Source organism: Chelonoidis abingdonii, chromosome 3, assembly GCF_003597395.2.
Source record: "Chelonoidis abingdonii isolate Lonesome George chromosome 3, CheloAbing_2.0, whole genome shotgun sequence".
Lineage (NCBI taxonomy): Eukaryota > Metazoa > Chordata > Testudines > Testudinidae > Chelonoidis > Chelonoidis abingdonii.
Window position 1 is genome coordinate 138196862 of NC_133771.1, and position 20067 is coordinate 138216928.

Consider the following 20067-nt stretch of genomic DNA (forward strand, 5'->3'; position numbering starts at 1 on the left):
CTTGTTTAAAATACTCTCAGCCTAGCTCTAGGGCATGACCCAACACTGCCTACAGCCCCCGGAGGGATACTGCTGGGGCGGGGGGGTCCTCAGTGCCAGGCTCCCGCTCCACACACGCTTGTCCCTCAGCCCCACCCACGAGAGAAGGGGCAGGTGAGCGCTAAACTTCGCCTTTGAGTCTGGAAAGGACCCTGCCCGGCGGGTGCCAAGTTAATAACCAGCCTCCACAAATCCCCACAAGAGACCTGCTCCCAGGCAGCCAGCGCGCGGCTGAGCGAGAAGCGCCATTCGCCGGCCCAGCTCCGGAAAAGGGGAGGTGGCCGCCGCTTTGCAGGCAGCTGGGCGGCGAGCGGGAGCTGCCGGAGCAGCAGCAGGGGGCCTCGTGACAGGCTCCGCCCGCCCGTGGAGCGGGATCGCTGCAGGCCGCCCCTGGCCCCTCACTATGGCCAAGCATGTTTTCCTCACCGGACCCCCAGGTAACCCCTCGCCCCGGGCGGCGCGGCCCCGCTGCGGGGACGCTCCGGGCGCCTGCAGGGCCTCGTTGGGGCTCGCAGCGCTGGGAGCCCCAAGCCAACTCGGGTTGGCAACCATCACCCACCCCCGGTCTCCTCGGGTGCACCGGGACTCACAGCCCCGCCGCGGGCCCCTCCCGAACTGGCCTCCCTTGAGCCCCTGCAAAAACTTGCCCCTATGTTGGGCAGCCTGCCCGGTTACTGTGTTGCAAGGCAAGTGGCTGCACTTAAACAGCCTTTATCTCAGTTCAGGTTGGTACATTTCCAGATGAAGTTACGCAAAATGCTGTTTAACTGCATCTGCGGCAGGGGGTCGCACCACTGTAACTAATTCGGTCATTTACACTGTTGCAAAAACCCTGCGTGAAGAGCGGCCGTTTCTCTACTGGGTTCTCAGCCCGGGGCAGTGTAAATGAGGGAGGGATTGATTGATTTATTTGGTGATTACCTTGATTTCTCAAATTCTCCATTGAAACGCCCAACAAAACCCTTAAATACAAAAAAATACAAAAGCTGTTTTTGAATGAATCCAGTCTCCTTTTAAAGAAGTAATCTGCAAGTTGCAGATCTGTATCTCACTTTTCTTGCTGTCTGCTGTTAATGTCAGAAATGTTGAATTCACTAAATCAAGACCATAAATATACTTTTATTCTCAACAGATTAATGGCATGTAACTCGAGTTTCCAGGCACTATTATTTTTTTCTCTATGTCTTGACAAATTCCTAGACAACTAAGCCTAGATCAGTTAAACTGCAAACATTAGCAATTGCCTTCACATTAATATTTTCTGTAATTTAATTGGAATGAGTTAGAATGTTAAAACTAAATAACGTACAATATCATTTGTCCCTCTATTCTGAGGCATAATTGGAATCCCAAATGGATAATCTAGACCATGAGTTGAAGAAGCCTGAGTATTTTATCACTGCAAGGGAATCTGATTATCAGTGAGGTAAAACAGGGGCAGCAGAAATGCTGTTGCTGTTTTGTTACGAGTTTAATTAATAAACCAACAATTCTTACTGCTTAGCTATCAGATTCAGGAAGTGAGATTATATGGGCCTGATTCTCCACTGCTTTGTGCCTTCTGTAGTTATTTATACTTGTGTAGCATGAGCATAAAATGCTACCAGGTCAAAGTGGTAGCACGTATGCCCACTTTGCACAGGTATAAATAACTACAGAAGGTGCAAGATAGTGGGGGATCAAGCCCCTTGTGTCTGGATAGTGCCTAAGGCTGCAAAGACCTCATTTATACTGGTTTAACTACATATGGTTTTAAATTGATCCAGTTAAAGCAGGACACTCTCCCTCTTCCACATAGGCACTTAAACTAGTTTAAATCTTGTTTGTATCCGTTTAGTTTGTGCTGGTAAACTACTGAATTAAAATGACCCAGTTACAGATTTAAAATCTATTTAGTTAAACTAGTACAACTTGTCTCATGTAGACAAGGCCGCTGAGGAAGCGGATACTGCCATACTAGTCATTTTATTTTGATTTGAATGCTCATGGTCATTTTGGCTTCATCTGTGCTACAGTTTCCTCTGTATTGTGACCTGCTGCTGATTCCAGTGAAGCCAGCTGGAGATTTGCCTAAATATTGGCCCCTTAGAAAGAAGTCTTAAGAGATTCACAAATCCTTGCAATGTAAACATCATAGACAAAACAATAATCATTACAACAGTGAGCTTTTGTTAGAGAAACATTAGATAGTAATAGAATCATTAGATTTCTCTATTTAACAGGGTGGTGCCGTATTACAGGGTGAGAACCATCATACTGCCAACATGTTAAAAAACAATTTTTAAGCACAGGCTTAAAAGCCGTTGGTTTCTGTGAAAGCTAATGCTGGTTGGTGAGATGGGGCATAACTTTGAGGGATATGTTTCTTCATTATCTATTTTATTTTCTGTGCAGCCCACCAGAATACATGCACCTCATTTAGCCACTAATCTCAAACTAATGGTCTTTGTTAAAAATGCCTGGTTTCTGGTTTTTCAAAAAATTTAAAGGGATTAGGTTTTTTTATAGATGAATATAATAGTTATATAAAGATGATAATACATGTGATTAGTGAGCATAATGAAGTACAGGTATTATTCTCATTAATTTCTCATTCTTTCAGTATCCATTGCAACTGTTGCAAAGCTGTAAATTGCGGAAGTAATTACTAAAACCAATGACAGATTAGAAAACTATATTTAGCATGGAGCATTTTTAACATCTAGTATAAATTTCACTAAAGAGAAGGTCTAAAGATGTTTAGGATTTTACAAATTGGTTTGAACTAAGTTCTGTCAAATAGGCATTTTCATTACTCACCATCATGATATGTGGCTGGTACAACTGTGTTTTTAAAAAAATTCTTACCTTAACTAGCCTAACCCTGTGCAAACTGTACTATAGATTAGACCGGTATCTGAGGATAAATTGACTGCTATCTTTATTACTTAGATATGAAGCTCTATGGGGCAGTCTTCTTGTTCTGTAGTTGTACAGCACCTAGCACAAAGGTGTCCTGGGCCATGGCTAGGGCTCCTAGGCCTTACAGTCATACAAATAATAATTATGCTTGTGCTGTACAAGACACGATAGGCTATGGGACAGATGTAGATAGGTGCCTATTTGAATTTTCAAAAGTGCCTATAGCCCAGATCCTCGGAGGCTCCCAGCTTCCATTAAATCATTTAAATCAACAGTTAGGAGCCCCAGTATCTTCGAGGACCTGGGCCTAGGTGTCTAATCCCTATCAAATTAGGCACCTGGGCAACTTTTGCAAATCCCATTAGATGTCTGCCTGTGTTGTGACACACCTAAATACCTTTACAAATGTGACCCATAGTCTCTGCCTCCAGGAGTTTAAAGGCCTGCTCTGCCAGATACTTGACACTTTTGATCCATAAATAAATCTGCTTCGACAAGACAGCTGACTGGTATGATAAAAGGGATGAAATAATGACACCAGATTTTGTGTGAGATGGAGGTAAATTTGAGTTTAAAATAAGAATCAGCCAAGAGGGGTATTTGTGATGTCCCCGGGAGGGACACGTCCATTGTGGGGCTGGAGAGAACCTCTGGAAGACTGCCAGCATTCACTTAGAGGAAGAGGCATATTAAATACAGTCTGTCCTCCCCTGGTGGGGTATGTGGTGAGAAGGGTTTCTAGATCCACTTTGGGATGGATTATCTTCCCTTCTGTTTGTTTAGAAGTTTATTCCTTTCATTAGAAGTCATTTTGTCTTCTAAGGCCTGATTTTTCAGAGGCAATGAGCTGCACACTTACCGCTCCTCTGAGGCTAATGGGAGCTGCAGATGCTGAGCATCTGTGAAAATCAGGCCCAGAGGGAATGCAGTTATTTTTAACCATTTACTCTAAAGATGTGATGAACTCAGACCTTTTTGCCAACGAGAGAACAAATGGCACTGGAATAAAGGGAGGTTATGTACGCCAGAGGCCTACAAACCTTCAAAATGTAATAAGAAACCTGACTTCTGTTCATTCTTTTTTCCCCTCTCCCGGATAGGGGGAAAGTATTCAAATATTAAAACTTTTTTGGAGAAATCAGAATTAGGAAAAACATTAATCTGTATAAAATGTGTGCAACCAGCTATCTGTCTGCCAAATGTGATTGCTGCCTCAGAATGGACAAGTTTAAAACCCGGCTTTATGCTTTGCTTGCACTAATAATGGGCACTTCCTTATTTTAGGGATTGGAAAGACGACATTGATCCAGAAAGCCACTGAAGCCCTAAAATCCTCTGGGGTCCCTATTGATGGATTTTACACAGAGGAAGTCAGAGAAGGCGGCCGGAGGATAGGATTCGATGTCGTCACTTTGTCTGGGAGACGAGGAACTTTATCTAGACTCGGGTACTGCTGTTTTATAGATTAAGGTGGTTACTGCTTATGGGGCAGTCCTGCAAGCCCTTCCACGCACTAAATGCCCCTGGAAGTCAGTGGAATTTCCACACACAGAGGGCTTTAGGATCACGTTCTTTGTCTTTAGATTCTCTGGGTCTGATTCACTGTTATCCTTCACTTTACGGAGACATTTGCATCTCTGCCAAGTTAACCTAAAACCCTCTACCAACTCAGAATGGTCCTTCGGCTTTCCCACTAGTGCAGAGCAGCAATGAACTGGGTCCTCTGACTGCAGAATGGTCTCTGAGTCCCTGCAGAACAACAGAACATGCAAGCTGGTTTCATGATCTCAGACACTATTTTTTCAGGTTGGAAGGAAAATAACTTAGTTCCTCCAATTACTTTCTAAGGGACAGACCTGATGATCATGAATCAGAGAAGATAAGTTCAGATAAGCTGTCTACAACAAGCCACTGACTGTCCCATAAATCCCGTAACTGGGTTTTTAACTAGGCAGGTATTTCAGATCCCCGTACAGGAGGTCTAAAATACATATGAGTTCAAAGTTTCTCCTGCTTCACTGGACATATTCTCAGCATTTAACACTCAATGCAAAACTTTGGCCTCTTCACCCTGTTATGTCTTTCTGAACAATGTTTAATTCCACATTTAAATGACACTGTGACTAACCTATGATAGTGTGTCTATATACTAGGAGGAAAAGCTGTATATTTTCTGTTTTGCCATTTGCAGCATATCCAATATAGGGATTTTGTTTGTTTGTTTTTTGGAGGGGTGGAAGGAGTTGAATTTTAAAGGAATCTTGCTGGTTAGATAACCACTTCCGTCAGCACAGCTAAAAGTATTACAGCAAATTATCAGCATGTTCGTGGTTCACATTATTTACAAGAACTTTTTTTGTAAATTCAGTTTTGATTCTTCTACTGCAAGACGCGAATATCGTGTTGGACAATACGTAGTAGACCTGGTTTCATTTGAGCACTTGGTGCTTCCTGTGCTGAGAAATGTGAGTATCTTATGAAAGCTTCTAGAAAGCAAGTACAACAGAGTATTATAAGAAGGCTTGATAGGTTAAAGTTGTTGGGTAGCAATAATGACTCTTGTTTTAGGTTTAGCTGTCCTGTAGGATCTGAAGGAGGTGCAGGGAGCGGTTCTCCTGTGATCTGAGACTTTCAGGAGATCCCTTTGCCTCTTCAAAACCACTCTTCCTGATCCCCCATCCCTGTGGCAGCACATATCTTGTAGAAGCACTCTTATGACTGCACTGTATCCACTGTGACAGGGAGCCACAATCCTGGATATTGGAAGATTCAGCAGCAGATCTTGCTGTGGCAAACTGCTGTTTCAGTTCACTCCTACACCCACAAAATGTATGCTTTCTTCCTGCAGAGCTGCAGTGGAGGAGTTTCCATGGGCTTCCAAGGGGAGCTTCCTGCAGACCCAGAACCTGCTCTCTCTCTTACTGTGATCCACTTTTCCTAGCTTTCCCTTTCCTGTGAATGTAGAGAGAATGTTTCTGGTGGAAACAGTTTGTTTGGGTTTTTTTAAATCAGTGTTTTCCTTTTTCATTAGCCTTGTTTCAAGAGACTTGCAAACTTGTTACATCGGCAGTTGCTGATAGTAACTTGAGGATCTGTCTATTGCTGCTTGCGGAGCACTCTGTTGTATTTTAATTTCCATTCTAGGTATCATCTGTTCAAAGCACATTCAATGGTAGAAGTGTTGTCAGCATAGGTTTAAAGAATTTTCACCAGCATCCAGTAGTATAAACTGGGGTCTGGATTTACAATTTCTGTTTCCAGGCTCCACACACACAGTAATGGGAACAACGTTTCTTCACTTACAAAATGTATTGCTGACAAAATTGGCACAACCAGGTGTCTGAAGTATAAATAATGAAATGGCTTAATGCCTCCAGTGCATGTGTTCCTTTGTGCTCCATCCTCCTCTTTCCTTCCATTCACATGCTATCTGAAGTTTGTTTGAATCATATGTGAAGTAGGTAGGTGATAACACATCAGATACTGTGCTTGTAGTGAATAATAGGTAACGTCCTTACCGGAATTGCTGCTCTCCGACCCCTCGCACCCAAATTAAACTAGAACAGATCTTTTGTCAGCATCTTCAGGTAAACATTGCAAGAGCTGCTGACACCACTACTAGAGAAACCCTTTTGATAGTGATTTAACTACGTTGATAAAATTAGGTTAGGCTAGGGGAGAAGAGAATTTTGCAAGGCATCTGGAAAGGACAGGGAAACAGAGGGGGTAGGAAACGAAGATGAGGTTGAGGTTTTTTGCCTATCTAACACTTTGGAGAAGGAACAAAAATACAACCGTATGGCAACAAGGAGGATTGAAGGAATGTAAAGAGGGTAGGAGGACAAAGGGGAGAGACGACATTAGTAATATTTACAGATTTTGATTTTTTTAAAAAATGAAACCTCACTTATAGTAAACTTAATCTCTGGGGAAAAGACCTCGCTAAACAAGGGCTGCACTTCATATACTCAAAGGATAATGTAACTGATTATTTAATAATATAAATTCAACATGGATCTTACTAAAGGGACTCGAGGAGTAATCACTTTGTTCACAAGCATAAGGGAGCTGTGTGTATGTGTGAAAAAGAATCTAGAGTAGAAAGGAGTTGGAGAATTGGGATAGGGCCTCATCCTGTTCCCATTGAAAATAGTAGCAAAAGTCCTATTGATTCAGTGGGAGCAGGATCTTTCCTATAGGTGGTACAGAATGGGAAAGGAATAGTGTGAAAGGGAAGGATAGCATCAGATTGGAATAGGAAGAGACCAATGGAAAGTAAGGGTAGGTGAAGCAAAGTAGATATATAAGAACTAAAGGGGAAGGTAGGTATTGCAGAAGGGTGGTAAGCTAGTAGAAGTATAATAATACAAATAATCTTAGATGGTTACCAGTACATCTACAGGGATCTCATTAATATTTTTGTAGGGACTATGGGACAGCAGCATATGCCAGATAGTTAACGTCCTTTAGTGGATGGTTTGTAGAAATAACAAAATATATCAGATGTTAGTCTCTGAGTCCCAAGGCCCCACTACAATTTACTGGAAAATGTAGACTGTCAGTTTAGAATTGGATTAGCCTGCTTTGATCACAGAGCCTCTTGAAACAAGTATATGCTACTTAACATATTTGTGGGACTGCTTAGACTCCATGGACCAGCTCACACTGATTTCACCAGGAAATAGAGTGAATGCTAAAGTGGGTTCTGTTTGGGGCTCTGGAAACTACACCTGACGGGACTGAGGATTCTGTATAAAGAAGAAGCTCCATTTCTTAGCACTTTTCCTAGTAGCAGGTACTGACCTTTTCAGTTCACTGATCTGTGAAAGGGTTTTAGATAAAACTACCCCACCCTGCAGGGACTCAGCTCTGAAAGGTTTTAGGAAATATGTTACGTAGCGCATCCATTTTCAAAGGCGCTAACATTTTCTAGCTTCACAAGGGACAACATGTAGACTGGTTTCTCCTTAAGTTACATACATAGGTGATGTCTGCACTTATTCATGGATTAACAGTGGAGTTTTGACTTGGGCCGATTTGCTGCTTACAGACATAAATAATAGAACTTGATTTTTCAGTTAATAGCCTTGGAAGAGGGTAGTGAGCTCGCTTTCATCTAATCTGTAGCCTGTCAGATTTCTGTACTTTATTATTTTATGTGCCGTCTTAAAAAGTAGTTGTGAAGTGAATAGATGAAGCATCGAGTGCCTATACTATCAATGGCATGCATATCAGAGTTTGGAAACCCCTGCCCTAATTATAAGTGCATTTGCATGGGTCAACAGATAAATACAGAGTTTTATGGGTGCAGTGATGTGAATGCAGCTTTGAAAATCTAGTGCCCTTCAGACTTAACTACAGTAGCTGGCATGTAAAAAAAATTATCACATCTCTGCCAAGCAGTAGCAGATGTTGAGGCTTTGCAAGTCAGTTTCTTTGGGAGAAGGTATCAGTAATTTAGAGTCTAAGCATTTTCTTATTGTAACTTGTTCTTTATACTATATACACCAGTCATTGAACAGAGGTGGTCACAAACCACAAGCAGACATTCTCCTCTTTTTCTAAAATCTTAGCCCAAACACTAATAACTTGTTCATAGGAAGCAACTCTTCACCAAGAATTGACTCTAGTTAGGGAGATTAAGTTGGAGAGCAAACTCTCCTGCTGTTTCCAACAGCTTCCCTCAAAAGAACCTACATCACAAAACTAAAAACAATATACTACATCTTCAAAGATTCTACACTACTCACATGCTAAGAAAAATAACATATAAAATTGTGTGACTGTGTTATCAGGTGATTGCTGCCCTAAAACTGCAAATCTCAGTCAAGAACAACTGTTGGGTCTTTCTTTCTTCCCATTTGGGAACCTGTTGTTTTCCTAGGTTACAGGCTGGGTGGCTGCTGGCATCCTTAGCAGCTGGGGTGACTGGCTTTTCTGCCCTTATGCTCCAGCACTGTTTCAAAGAAATGTTACTCCTGAATGACATTTCTCCCACAGAGAAGAGTGGCTCTTAGTTCAGTCTTGATTTCTTCCTGCTTTTTAATCCATTTGTGTATCTTTCCTGTAGGTCGATCTTGGCAGTGACACAGGGAAAAAAGTGCACGTAATAGATGAGGTTGGTAAAATGGAACTCTTCAGCCAATCTTTTATTCAAGCAGTTCGTCAAACTCTGACTGCTTCAGGGACCACAATTCTTGGAACTATACCAATACCTAAAGGCAAGCCATTGGGTCTTGTGGAGGAAATAAGAAGTCGGAAGGATGTTAAGGTGTTCAATGTAAGTAATCTCTGATATCTTTAAGGAGCCTTTCACCTCTAGGTCACCAGTGTGAATCTGGCTCAATTTGAATGCTATCAATGGATGCCTGTTGGATAGCCCCAGTAAAATGAAGTCAGTGGTCTCAGCTGAGTTCTTAATGGGCAGATGTTCACATCACACACAGAAAAAGCACAATGGGCACTTTTGTTGGCAGACTCTCTCACCAGAGAAACTAAAGATTGAATGAATGGGTCTGTTGAAGGAATATTAGTATTGTTGTTTCTAATGTTCCCATCACCATGATACGAAAGTGCCAGACCAGTATTCATTCATTCTTTCAAGTATAGTTCATCTTTGAAAATTGTCCTGCAGAACCTTTGCCACCAATAATATGTGAGAAGAAAAGAACCTACCTTGACACTGAGCTCATTTTGAGTTTGCAGGATTGGTAATTAGAGGAGAAAGACGGCTTTTTATTTCTCGTAAATTCAGCATATCTTATCTGGAGTCATAATAACATGGAAACCCTTGTTACGACACTTAGTTTTCAGATAGGAACTGCACTTTAAGACCCTGCAAATCAAGCGTAGACAAATTCTCAAATCCTTATCCTAACAGTTATGTAGTCTCCTCACAGAAATACCGGTCTAAGAGGTTTGTTTATTAAGCATCCAGAAAGATGCTAAATGTTTAACAAAACAAGGAAAAAAATAAAATTAAAAAATTGGTCTCTGCCCTTCAGTTTAATTTTGGTTGATATTTACTGAAACTAGCACACAGAATTAGACCATATTTCCAGAACAGAACAATAGATTTTTATGAACTACAAAAAGTCAGTAATTGTGACTTGTCAGAAAATTAAGATGTATGGTGTATTGCATTAAAACATTCTCTCCATGCAAGTAGATACTAATGTATTGTAGTTCATGATTAGGGTGATGGAAGTTATGATGTGTGCATACTATATTTTGTGTACATCAGTAATTAAGACTGAATAAATGATGAAAGAAAATAAGTATTTCTTCTGATGCTGCTTTATAGGCTGAATGATCTTATTTAGTGGTTCTGTTTAAAGCACGTAATCATAGAATATCAGGGTTGGAAGGGACCTCAGGAGATTATCTAGTCCAATCCCCTGCTCAAAGCAGCACCAATTAAATCATCCAACAGATTTTTGCCCCATATCCCTAAATGGCCCCCTCAAGGATTGAACTCGCACCCCCAGGCTTATTAGGCCAATGCTCAAACCACTGAGCTATCCCTCCCCCATGAAAATGTCTGCCTCACTGTGCCATGCAGCTCCCCTAAATAGTCACTTATAGTGTCACATGTTATGTGGTATGTGAAATAATACTAGTGGCTCCTCCCACCCCACACTGGAGCTATACAGTGTCCTTAGTAGGAATGCCATTGACCATTTCTGCATCATCTACAAACCAGTGCCTTGTATCTGCAGCATCAATTGTGAGTTATCCATCCCACTATATGCTTTAATGTCTGCTCGCTTTAAAACCCAGGAAAGCCAAATTTCTTCTTGGTAGCAGGCTACATCTTCCTTACTGAACATCACAGCATCACTCATGCCATCTCCACCTATGTCTCAGCAGACTTCTGGAAACTAGGCCATCTCTATTCACTATTGAAGTCAATTGGAATTTTTTGCTGTTGCCTCTACTGGGACTAGCATTGTAGACAACTGTATCACATTCTCTGAAAAAGTCAGCAGTCTGTTTACATTGCTAGGATCAGGATATATAGTTCTGATTATGGAAAACTGCTTACTTAATCCATTAGCTGAAGTGCAGGTGATGAGGAATGTAACAGACTGTGCTGGTTCTCAAGTCACAGGGGCCTAATGTACTGAAGCATCATCTAGCAGGATATCTGCCTTGCATGTTAACATGAATATATTTACCTGTTCCTTCCCTGCTGGTTCAAATTTGTGCACGAAGCAGGAACCGAAGCTGTCTATAATGATGCAGGTGTTTCTGCTGGCTATTATAAGCAATAGATCAGTCTCCATTCTTGAATTGCCATAACATGGGGGAGGACTTAGCATGCCCCCACAGCCCTTGCACAGCCTAGCAGTCCTCAGCCATTTCTTGCTGATTTGTGCCATGGTGCAATTTGTTTTTGCCTCCCATTGTACAGCTAGACAGGCATCTCCAAACCAAACCTTGATGACTTAGTGTGGAATTAGGCCATGTATGAGGAATTTAGCATAGTTATCTCATATCCTCTAATTAATCTTTTAATAGGCGTTGTAATGTCCAAAGCTGAGTATGCAAAGGCTGCTGTTCTTTTGCTTGCACCATTGTCGTCCACTTGTGACCAAATCCTTAGCTGGTGTAAATAGGTGCAGTGCTGCTAACAGTGGTTGAGCATATAGGCCTTAATATTTAATGTATTAAGTATGAAACTCCTATGTAATAAGAGCGATTTTGTATTGATGGTGGTATTTTAATTACTTCTTGTAGGGTAGCATCTTGGAGCCTTAGTCTTAGATCAGGACCCAGTTGTGGTAAATGCTGTAGATTATTGTCCCTGCCCCCAAAGAGCTTACCCTCTCTTTTTGCATGGCTCCATCTTTCTGAGGGAACTAAATCTTCCCAGTGATAATGCAGGATGGTCCACCTTCACTACCCATTTCCCTAGAACTTTTCCATTATAGGTGTAGTATTATACGTAGTATAGAAGCCTAGGTTATACTCCAAAGCTGGCTTGCAACCGTTTTCTCCTTAAAACCTTCCTTTTGCTTTTGTGAAAATACACTAGTGAAGTTTGGGTTTCCAGCTCTTTTTTTTTTTTTTTTTTTTTTTTTTTTTCTTTTTAAAGATGACAAGAATCCATAGTAGGTTTCAGTGTGGAAAAACATAGCATCATCATAGATCAGGGCAATCAAACCATGGTGCAAGACCCAACGCGTCACGGGAGGTTAGGACCAGAGTCTACAGAAAGTTAACATCTTTTAATTATAAATAATGCATGTTCTTTCCCTGATATTCAATCAGATTCCGTATGACATGGAGTAAGAGTGTTTATGGACTGTTAATACATAATCTTTATGATTCTAGTAAACTGAATTTATGTAGATTTTTTTACTAGTAGAATGAAAAGCACTCATCAGCAGAGGTGTATTTCTAATTTATAAAATCATCCCTCTGAAACATGACCTTTTTCTAAGCCCCACACTTATGCTGTTTATTGAAAGCAGTATTTCTCCCTTTCCATTTTTCACCTTGTCCCTTCTGTTGCAACATTTTCATGGAGAATTTTTTTTTAAATAACAAAACACTTCCTTTCCTCTGTCTTCAGCTCTTGATATAGTTACCTTGCATTTGGTTTTTGTGGCATCTGGTAACTACATGTCAAATCCTATTTGTATTGTGCCTAGTAAAATCAGAGGTACCAGACACAAAATCATTAAAGTCAAATGCCCAAGATGTTCCTGATCTATCTGTGTCAGTTTATTTTGATAAAAGTATTGAGGAATATGGATTTTTTTTTTTTTTTGTAGTCCACTTGGTTTCCCTTTTTTCTTCCTATGCTCAGAAGAGAAAAGGGCTCTAAATAGAGATTTTTTGCAAATTGATCTTTCCCTGAGCATACTTGTCTTTTTATTGGGATAATGGACTTCATAGTGTTCTTGCATGCTTGGAATCTTGGTGGTGTTTCCTTCTTTCTTACCCAGATGCTTTGTAATAGTGATATCCACAAACACTTTCAGCTCTCTGGATATGAATATAAATACTGGCATTTCTAAAATATAAGCATTGCAGTTTTTTGTTCTGCTATGTTGTTGTCTGGAAGTCACTCCACAACTTGGGACTAGACCATCTCTAGAGGTTAATAAGAGCAGAACATAAGTACGGAAAGTCTTGCAAAATAGCCATGAAGATTTCCGAATCGGTACAATATGTTTGCCAGTCTTCTCAGTTTAGATAATTTCTTGCTGCATATATGTACATAAAAGCTTTGGATACACAGGTATTTTACATGCCTTGAACATATGGATATTGCTATTTTAAATGTTCAGCAGGTCACCTGAAAGTCAAGATAATGGGTGAAGTCAAGAGGTTTACTGTGGGACCATGGCATCTGACTTACCTGTGTTTGTTCACTGTACCTTGTGTCCCATGATAAATATCCTGTAGAGTGATTGCACTTTTGAGTGCCTCACTCTGTGTTTTGTTACTTTTCTTGGCCAACATTCTGAGTAACATTTCAAAGACTTCTTCCCTCCCTCTTGTTTTCCATGTCACTCTTTCAGTTGCCCATTATTGTATCTGTTCCCTGGAATTAAAACGGCCTGGATGAAAGTATTATCTCAAATTGCAGACTGTCTCTCTTCAGGTTCACAATGTCTGTGGCCAACAGTTACATATGGCTTCATTTACTGTATAGAGTAACAGACTGGGATATTACCAATATGTTTATAGGTATAAAAAGAATACCCAGAGTTACTCTCTGTTTTCAGCATTAACTATTGTATCGGAAGGGATACAGAACCTCATTCTTCAAAGCTTAAGCCAATTCAATCTCTGTTTACAGTAAGACTTTACTGGGGGCAGATGATCCCACATCTGCCTACTTTGGGGTTTCTTGCACCTGCCTCTAAAGCATTTGTTGCTGACCACTATCAGAGACAGGATACTGGACTAGGTAGACCATGGTCTGATCCAGTTATTGCACTTGCATATAAGAGGTGAAATCTTGGGCCCCACTGAAGTCAGAGGGAGTCTTGTCATTGACTCTAGTGGGGCCAAATGTTACCCCAGGTCTCCACTTGTGCGGGCACAAGTAGTTTTGTGCATACACTTCTGAAGAGCAAACACTTGCATAAGTGTTAGACGTTGCACTCACAAAATCCAATGGCTGTACAGGCATAAGAATTCATCAGCTATGTGTAGTGGTGTTTGCACTTTCAAAAGCTCCTAAACTTTGTGAGACAAGGTGTGTGAGGTGTTATCTTTTCTTGGACCAACTTCTGTTGGTGAAAGACACAAGCTTTTGAGTTTACACAGAGCTCTTCTTCAGGTCTGAACCTAAGAAGAGCTCCATGTAAGCTCAAAAGCTTGTTTTTTACCAACAGAATTTGATCCAAGAAAAGATATATTACTTCACCCACCTTGTCTCTCTCTAACAACCTGGGACCAACACAGCTACAGTAACACCTAAACTTTAATTTTTAAATTTTTTTAAAAAAATTATCCAAATATTCTGAGAAACCTAGGTATCTTAGCATCAAAGCAGTGTTGTATAATATTCAAGAGCTTGTTTTAATTCTTCACTGCAGAAGTGGTTGACACAAATAAGACATCCTTATTGAAATATAATCCTATCAAATACTGAAGACAGAAAAATCACTGCTGTGCAGCATATGAATGGTTGAAGGTATCTTGAAAAGCATTTCTAGTAATGGAGAAAGTATGTGGTGGCTGTTTGATTTCTGTGTGTCATTTACAAGTGATGAATAATCACTTGTATTTGCAGCACTTTTAAAGATTTATTCTAACAGTTTTACATAGGTTTCTAGGTGTAGCAGATGGGGGTGGTCTGTTTCCTGTAGGTAGCAAGAGGAAGCAGATGTTTCACAGAGTTATTTCTCTCCTAAAATGGAAATATATGCTGGACTTGATTTTTTTTTTTTTAAAAAAAATTTAAATTACCAACCAATCTCTGTCATTTGAAGGGTAAGCCAAATCCTAATATATTAAAATTTTGATTTTTTTTTCCCCCCACCCCTCCCATCTAGGTTACTAAAGAAAATAGAGACAACATTTTGCAAGATATTGTAACAACTGTGCAGAATTGCAGGAAATGAAGACCATTTCTTGTTTGTAACCATAAGCTCTTATATTGGAGGGCCCAACCCTACTCAGGCCTGCAGCAACTTTACCAGTGCCTTCAATATGAGCAGGATTGAGGCTGTAGCACTCTAAAATGTGAAAATGAAACAGTGCACTTCTATGTTTGTTTGTCAGTCATTTACATACAATTTACTCAGTTCACAAGGTTTAAAAAGACTCATCCTGGGATCTGAAAGTCAAGCAGTTGTTTCTGATGCCAATAATAGTAGCGCAAATTCAATTAACTATTTATTAAATTCAATGGAACTATTGAGTTAGCCCCTAATCCTGCAACATATGGTGAGGGTAGCCTGCTGTGTCTACAGAGAAGCATTAAAGTCAGAGCTCTGCACAGGCCCCACAGGCCTCCTGCACATTGCAGAACTGGGGGCGGACACCTATGTAACAGAATGTGTGAGATATTGCTCAGACTACAATCTGCTTTGTGCATTATCACCACCACTAACACTGACCCTGGGGTTCTACAGCAGTGTGCCTCAACTAGCTCTCCAATATACCACAGCTGGGTCAGCACTATGCGTGATGATGAACAAAACAGAATAGCTTGATTCTCACATTGCAGGATAAGTAAACTGAGCAAATGTGATCTGAAATCATAAGACAAATACGTAATATAACTGGACAATTCATTTACAGAGCTGAATTTTAGAGAAAAGATTAACTTTAAGTTGCTCAGACAGTGCTTGATAGGAGTGTTGCCTACTCTGTTTATTTTTCACATTTTCTTATAGCTTAAAAAAAAAAAGTCTTCAGGACCATGGCTTTCTTCATAAAATCTTGACAGATGTTTTTCATAAAATGTTTAAAATATCAAGCAGTAGACTTAATGCTGCATTTGACTATCCAGGTTTAAAACTCCATTATGGCTTATTGATGCTTAACAATTTCTGTTTATTTCCTTTTCCAATTCTGTGCATGTTTTTTGGTTAATGATGAAACAAGAAATGAGAGTATTAGACAACATATATCCCCAGGAGGTTTGTAAATGTGTTTAGGAAAAAAGCATTTACCACTTAATCAGTCTTGCATGTCATAAACTAAATGTCCAGCCAGGTGTACTTTTGTTTTCATGCAGCTTAAAGAGTTTTCTACTTCAAAGATTTAGGAATGAAAAGGACTGAATTCCTTCCTTGTGTAGAGTGTAACAAATGTTAAAATAAACATGTTGGTTAAAGGCATATGGAAACTTGCCTTGTAGTTAGTCATTTATTTGTACACTAGTTCATAGTTATGCTCCAAAAGCAGATTTTATGTGTATTTATAAAGCCAGGTTCTGACAACCCTTTTGCAAGTGTACAGGAGGCTGTGGGAAAGCATGCAAGGAGGATCCTTCCTCTTCCCCATACACTGTGCAAGGGCATGTTAGAAGTGAGTCTGGGTGTGGGCCACTGGAGGTGCACATCACTCCCAAAGGGGTGGGGCTAGGATGCTGTTCTTAATATGTACTAGGGAGGGAGAATTCCCCCTAGAGCTCCGTATGGGCTTGTGCAGCTCTATGCTACCCCATCACAGGGCTGTGCCTTAAAGCCATAGTTGATTTCTTAATTAAACATCAGATGTCCACATTAGCTAGGAACTGTGGACAACTCCAAGCTATCGCTTAAAATACTGCTATTGGGTGACCCAATCTTACCCAAGAGCAAAGCATTTAGATGTGCAACTTACCTGAAGTTCAACAAGTCCTGGTTTTGTCAGAGCAAGGCATGAGGTTTCTCCACCGTGAATAGCCAAGCCCTTGTCCTCAAGCACTTGAATCTAGGGAATTGGTAGGTATGTCTACATTGTAATTAAAAACCTGTATCTGCCTTGGGCTGTAGGACTGTTTAATTTCAGTGTAGATGTTTGGACATGGGCTGGCACCTGGACTCTAGAACCCTGTGTGGTCAGAGGGTCCCAAAGTTTGGGCTCCAGCCCAATCCAGAACCCTGAGACTGGACATTTCTTTGAGGAGAGGGTGTGACTCTCTCTCTTCTATAAAGACAGTGGACAGAACCTTTGCCAAATTTATCAGCTGCTTCCCCCATCACCTCTTTCAGCTGGAGACTCTAAGAAGCTGGGACTCCGCTCTTTGATTAAATAATGTTTTGTATGTAAAGTGAAATGAGAAGCTAAATCTGACTTGCTGAAGCTCTTTACCATTACTCATGCTACCTTTCAAGGGCCTGTTTGCTTTCATAATGCTAAAATACACCAGCTGTGCAACTGGTGTTATTATAATTGTCCTATCATTACTTATCCTTCTTGCAATTTTTTGTACTTCATTTTGTAGGGGTGTGGCACTTGTAGGTTGTATAGTACCTAGTATGATGGATCCCCCCTCCTAATGGGGACCTTTGTGCACTTTACTAATTTTTCCATGATAAATGCTAGCTAAGCCATCTGTCAAACCCTTTTAGCATTCAGACACTGCTTTCAATAGAAAAGCCCTTTATTTCACTGCATTCTCAGATTTATCCACCTCTCTACATAGAATCCCTCCTTTCCTGGTCATTGATATATATAGGGTCAGATTTTTAACTATACATCTGTAGTCTTGTATGCACACACATAGTGGTCTAGCCAAAAATATACCTCCATAATGTGGTTGTAATTGGACTTAGGCACCACTGCCTTGTGGTTTCTGGTCATTCCCATGATTATCTTCAGAATAAAATTAGTTGTGTAGAGACTACTGTTCTGCTTTGGTAGCAGTTTTCTCAAACTGCCCAGGGAAAAATCCAGAGGAGGTGGTGCTTAGAGTTCATTTTCCGAGTCCCTATTCAACCAGCAAGGTTTTTTGAGTTACAGCTCTATTAGTGATTCATACTAGCCATGCTAATGAACAGGTCATCATGCAAAAATTATAATATTACACTTAACATATCACCAAATGTGAGTGGTATAATACTGTGCCGAGAGGACATTCCCTATTATTTAATCCACACATCCCACTATCTCCAACTAGTGTGAGTGTTTCCTCCACTTGCTAAAGGCACTTTAAAGGTATTAATTCAGGTTAGAAATAAGGCACAAGTCTTTCACTTAAACTGGAATAGTTTACCAAGGGATCTGGGGGGATTCACCATAATTTGGCCTAGGATTAGAGCCCATCCTATTGAAGTCAATAAGAGTTTTTCAGTTAAGTTCACAGGACCCAGGATTTCACCCTTTAAACAAGATTGGGTCTCTTTCTAAACAAAAACAACACATGTGCTATAGCACAGCCATAAGGTATGGGCTGATGGAGGAGTTACTGCGTGAAATTCTCTCACTGGTGTTATGCAGGTGGTCAGACTTTGATTTTAATGGTTGCTTCTGGCCTTTAAATTTAAGTCAGTCCCAAAGTAACGTAACGTACCTGTTTCAAATGTTCAGTAAGGGGGGCGTTCAGGAACTAAGTTCCAAATTAAGGTCAGCTTTTAAGGTACCCTATGTTCATTGTAAAGGCAAAAATGTATTGCCTGGTCTCACATGTGCAGCATATTTGGGAAGCCTTAACAGCACAGTGACAGCTAGAGTATTGACAATTCCCCCAATCAGCTCATTTACCAATAGCAAACATTGTGTGATGATAACCTCTGATATGGCAGCAAGACTCCTGACAACAATGTTACTGCACCTGCAAATTTTAATTGGTGTAAAAGGGAGAGAATAATTAGTGCCTCCTATTTTGTTCAAGCTCGAGTATGAAGGACATTGTAGGCAAGAAGTTTATAACAATTCCAGCATAAAACAGTGCAGGCAGCCTGATATAAATAGAGGCTGCACTATTGAGCATGTGCCAGCCAATTTTTTACTTATGACATTTGGGAAATCAGAGAGAGGGGTAAGTCTTTAACACTTGACCTGCTACAGAGTTAATAATAGGGCTAAGAAATGTCACTCTTACAGAATTAAGTACAAGAAACAGTAAAGTGCTCTAATTAATTACCAGTCTCCCTTCCATGGAGCAGGATAAAAATGGCTCTAATTTGGTAGTTAAGAGGAATAATTTATTGACAAGGAGAGGGTTATTACATGCTGACAAATTTTAGTATTTATTCAGCTGTCCTAAGGTGAGTTTTTTGAGTACATCTAATCCTGAACCTGAATTACACAGCCTATTTACCCAAAGAAGAGCAGGCTGGAGGTAGACTAAAGTCAGACCAAAGAAGCCATTTTCCCCTTCCCCTATCCTCAAACCTAAGCAGATGAGCTGCGAATTAAATCTTGAGGACTCCCAAGAACTTGATGACTATGAGGAACGCCAAACAGTTCCGAGATGGAGAAGGGAAATCGCACTGATCTTAAGTAGGCTTGACAAAGTTTGTCCCGCTCTTGAATGTAAGTATATATTAAATCCTTCTGTTTCCTACCGACTGTACAACCAGACAACTTCTATAAACAAGGCTTGGGGTCTGCCAACTGGTGACCAGATGCTAGGGTGAACATAACTGATTTAGCAGCCGCTGGCTGGCTTCACTAATGTTGCTGAAGTCATTGATTAGATACTCTGGGCAGATTCTGACCTAATTTCCACCAGTGTAAATGAGATAAGTGCCTAACCTTTACTGCATGACTTGAGCAAGAACAAATTAGTGAAAGAATAAAATAGGCTTAAAGAAACAACCCAAGAGAGGGAAAAACAGTTAATTCGTGGGCTAAAATGAGACTAGTTCTACAATGTTCATACTTATTTTACCATATAACCACACTGCTCTGCTTCCTCGCTCAGTCCTGATATATTAGTGGGATTCCCCCCCACTGCTTTCCTCCCACTTGGTTCATCAGTAAAATGTTACTGAGCCAGGCTACATACAACACTGAAGATTTTTATTTTTGCCTATAACTACAGTATTTGGGGCCAAGGCTCTTCAGGTGGATCAGTGAATGGGGTGGTGCCGTCATTCCCTCACCACTGGTGGTGTTTTCATAAAAGTAGCACATACGCTGATTGTGCTTGGGGAGTGGGAGCTTGTCTCTCTCAAAGGCTGAGGCGGTTACCGAATAAGCTGGAGGTGTCCTACTTGAAAGCAG

At 40.6% G+C, this 20067-nt stretch overlaps 1 protein-coding gene across 1 annotated transcript; it reads left to right on the forward strand.

The window, feature by feature from the left end:
* Nucleotides 1–371: 371 nt before the first annotated feature.
* Nucleotides 372–16250, forward strand: NTPCR (nucleoside-triphosphatase, cancer-related). The gene is made up of 5 exons (XM_032790742.2): nucleotides 372–476; nucleotides 4225–4387; nucleotides 5309–5405; nucleotides 9011–9220; nucleotides 14958–16250. The coding sequence occupies exons 1-5, from the start codon at nucleotides 443–445 to the stop codon at nucleotides 15024–15026; spliced, it is 573 nt and encodes a 190-aa protein (XP_032646633.1). The 5' UTR covers nucleotides 372–442; the 3' UTR covers nucleotides 15027–16250.
* The last annotated feature ends 3817 nt before the right edge of the window (nucleotides 16251–20067 follow it).

Bases quoted from the DNA above. Each gene is read 5' to 3' on its own strand.
- NTPCR (XM_032790742.2), top strand. From the start codon at position 443: ATGGCCAAGCATGTTTTCCTCACCGGACCCCCAG. The intron at 477-4,224 runs GTAACCCCTCGC...TCCTTATTTTAG, and splicing joins TTTCCTCACCGGACCCCCAG to GGATTGGAAAGACGACATTG. The intron at 5,406-9,010 runs GTGAGTATCTTA...TCTTTCCTGTAG, and splicing joins TGCTTCCTGTGCTGAGAAAT to GTCGATCTTGGCAGTGACAC.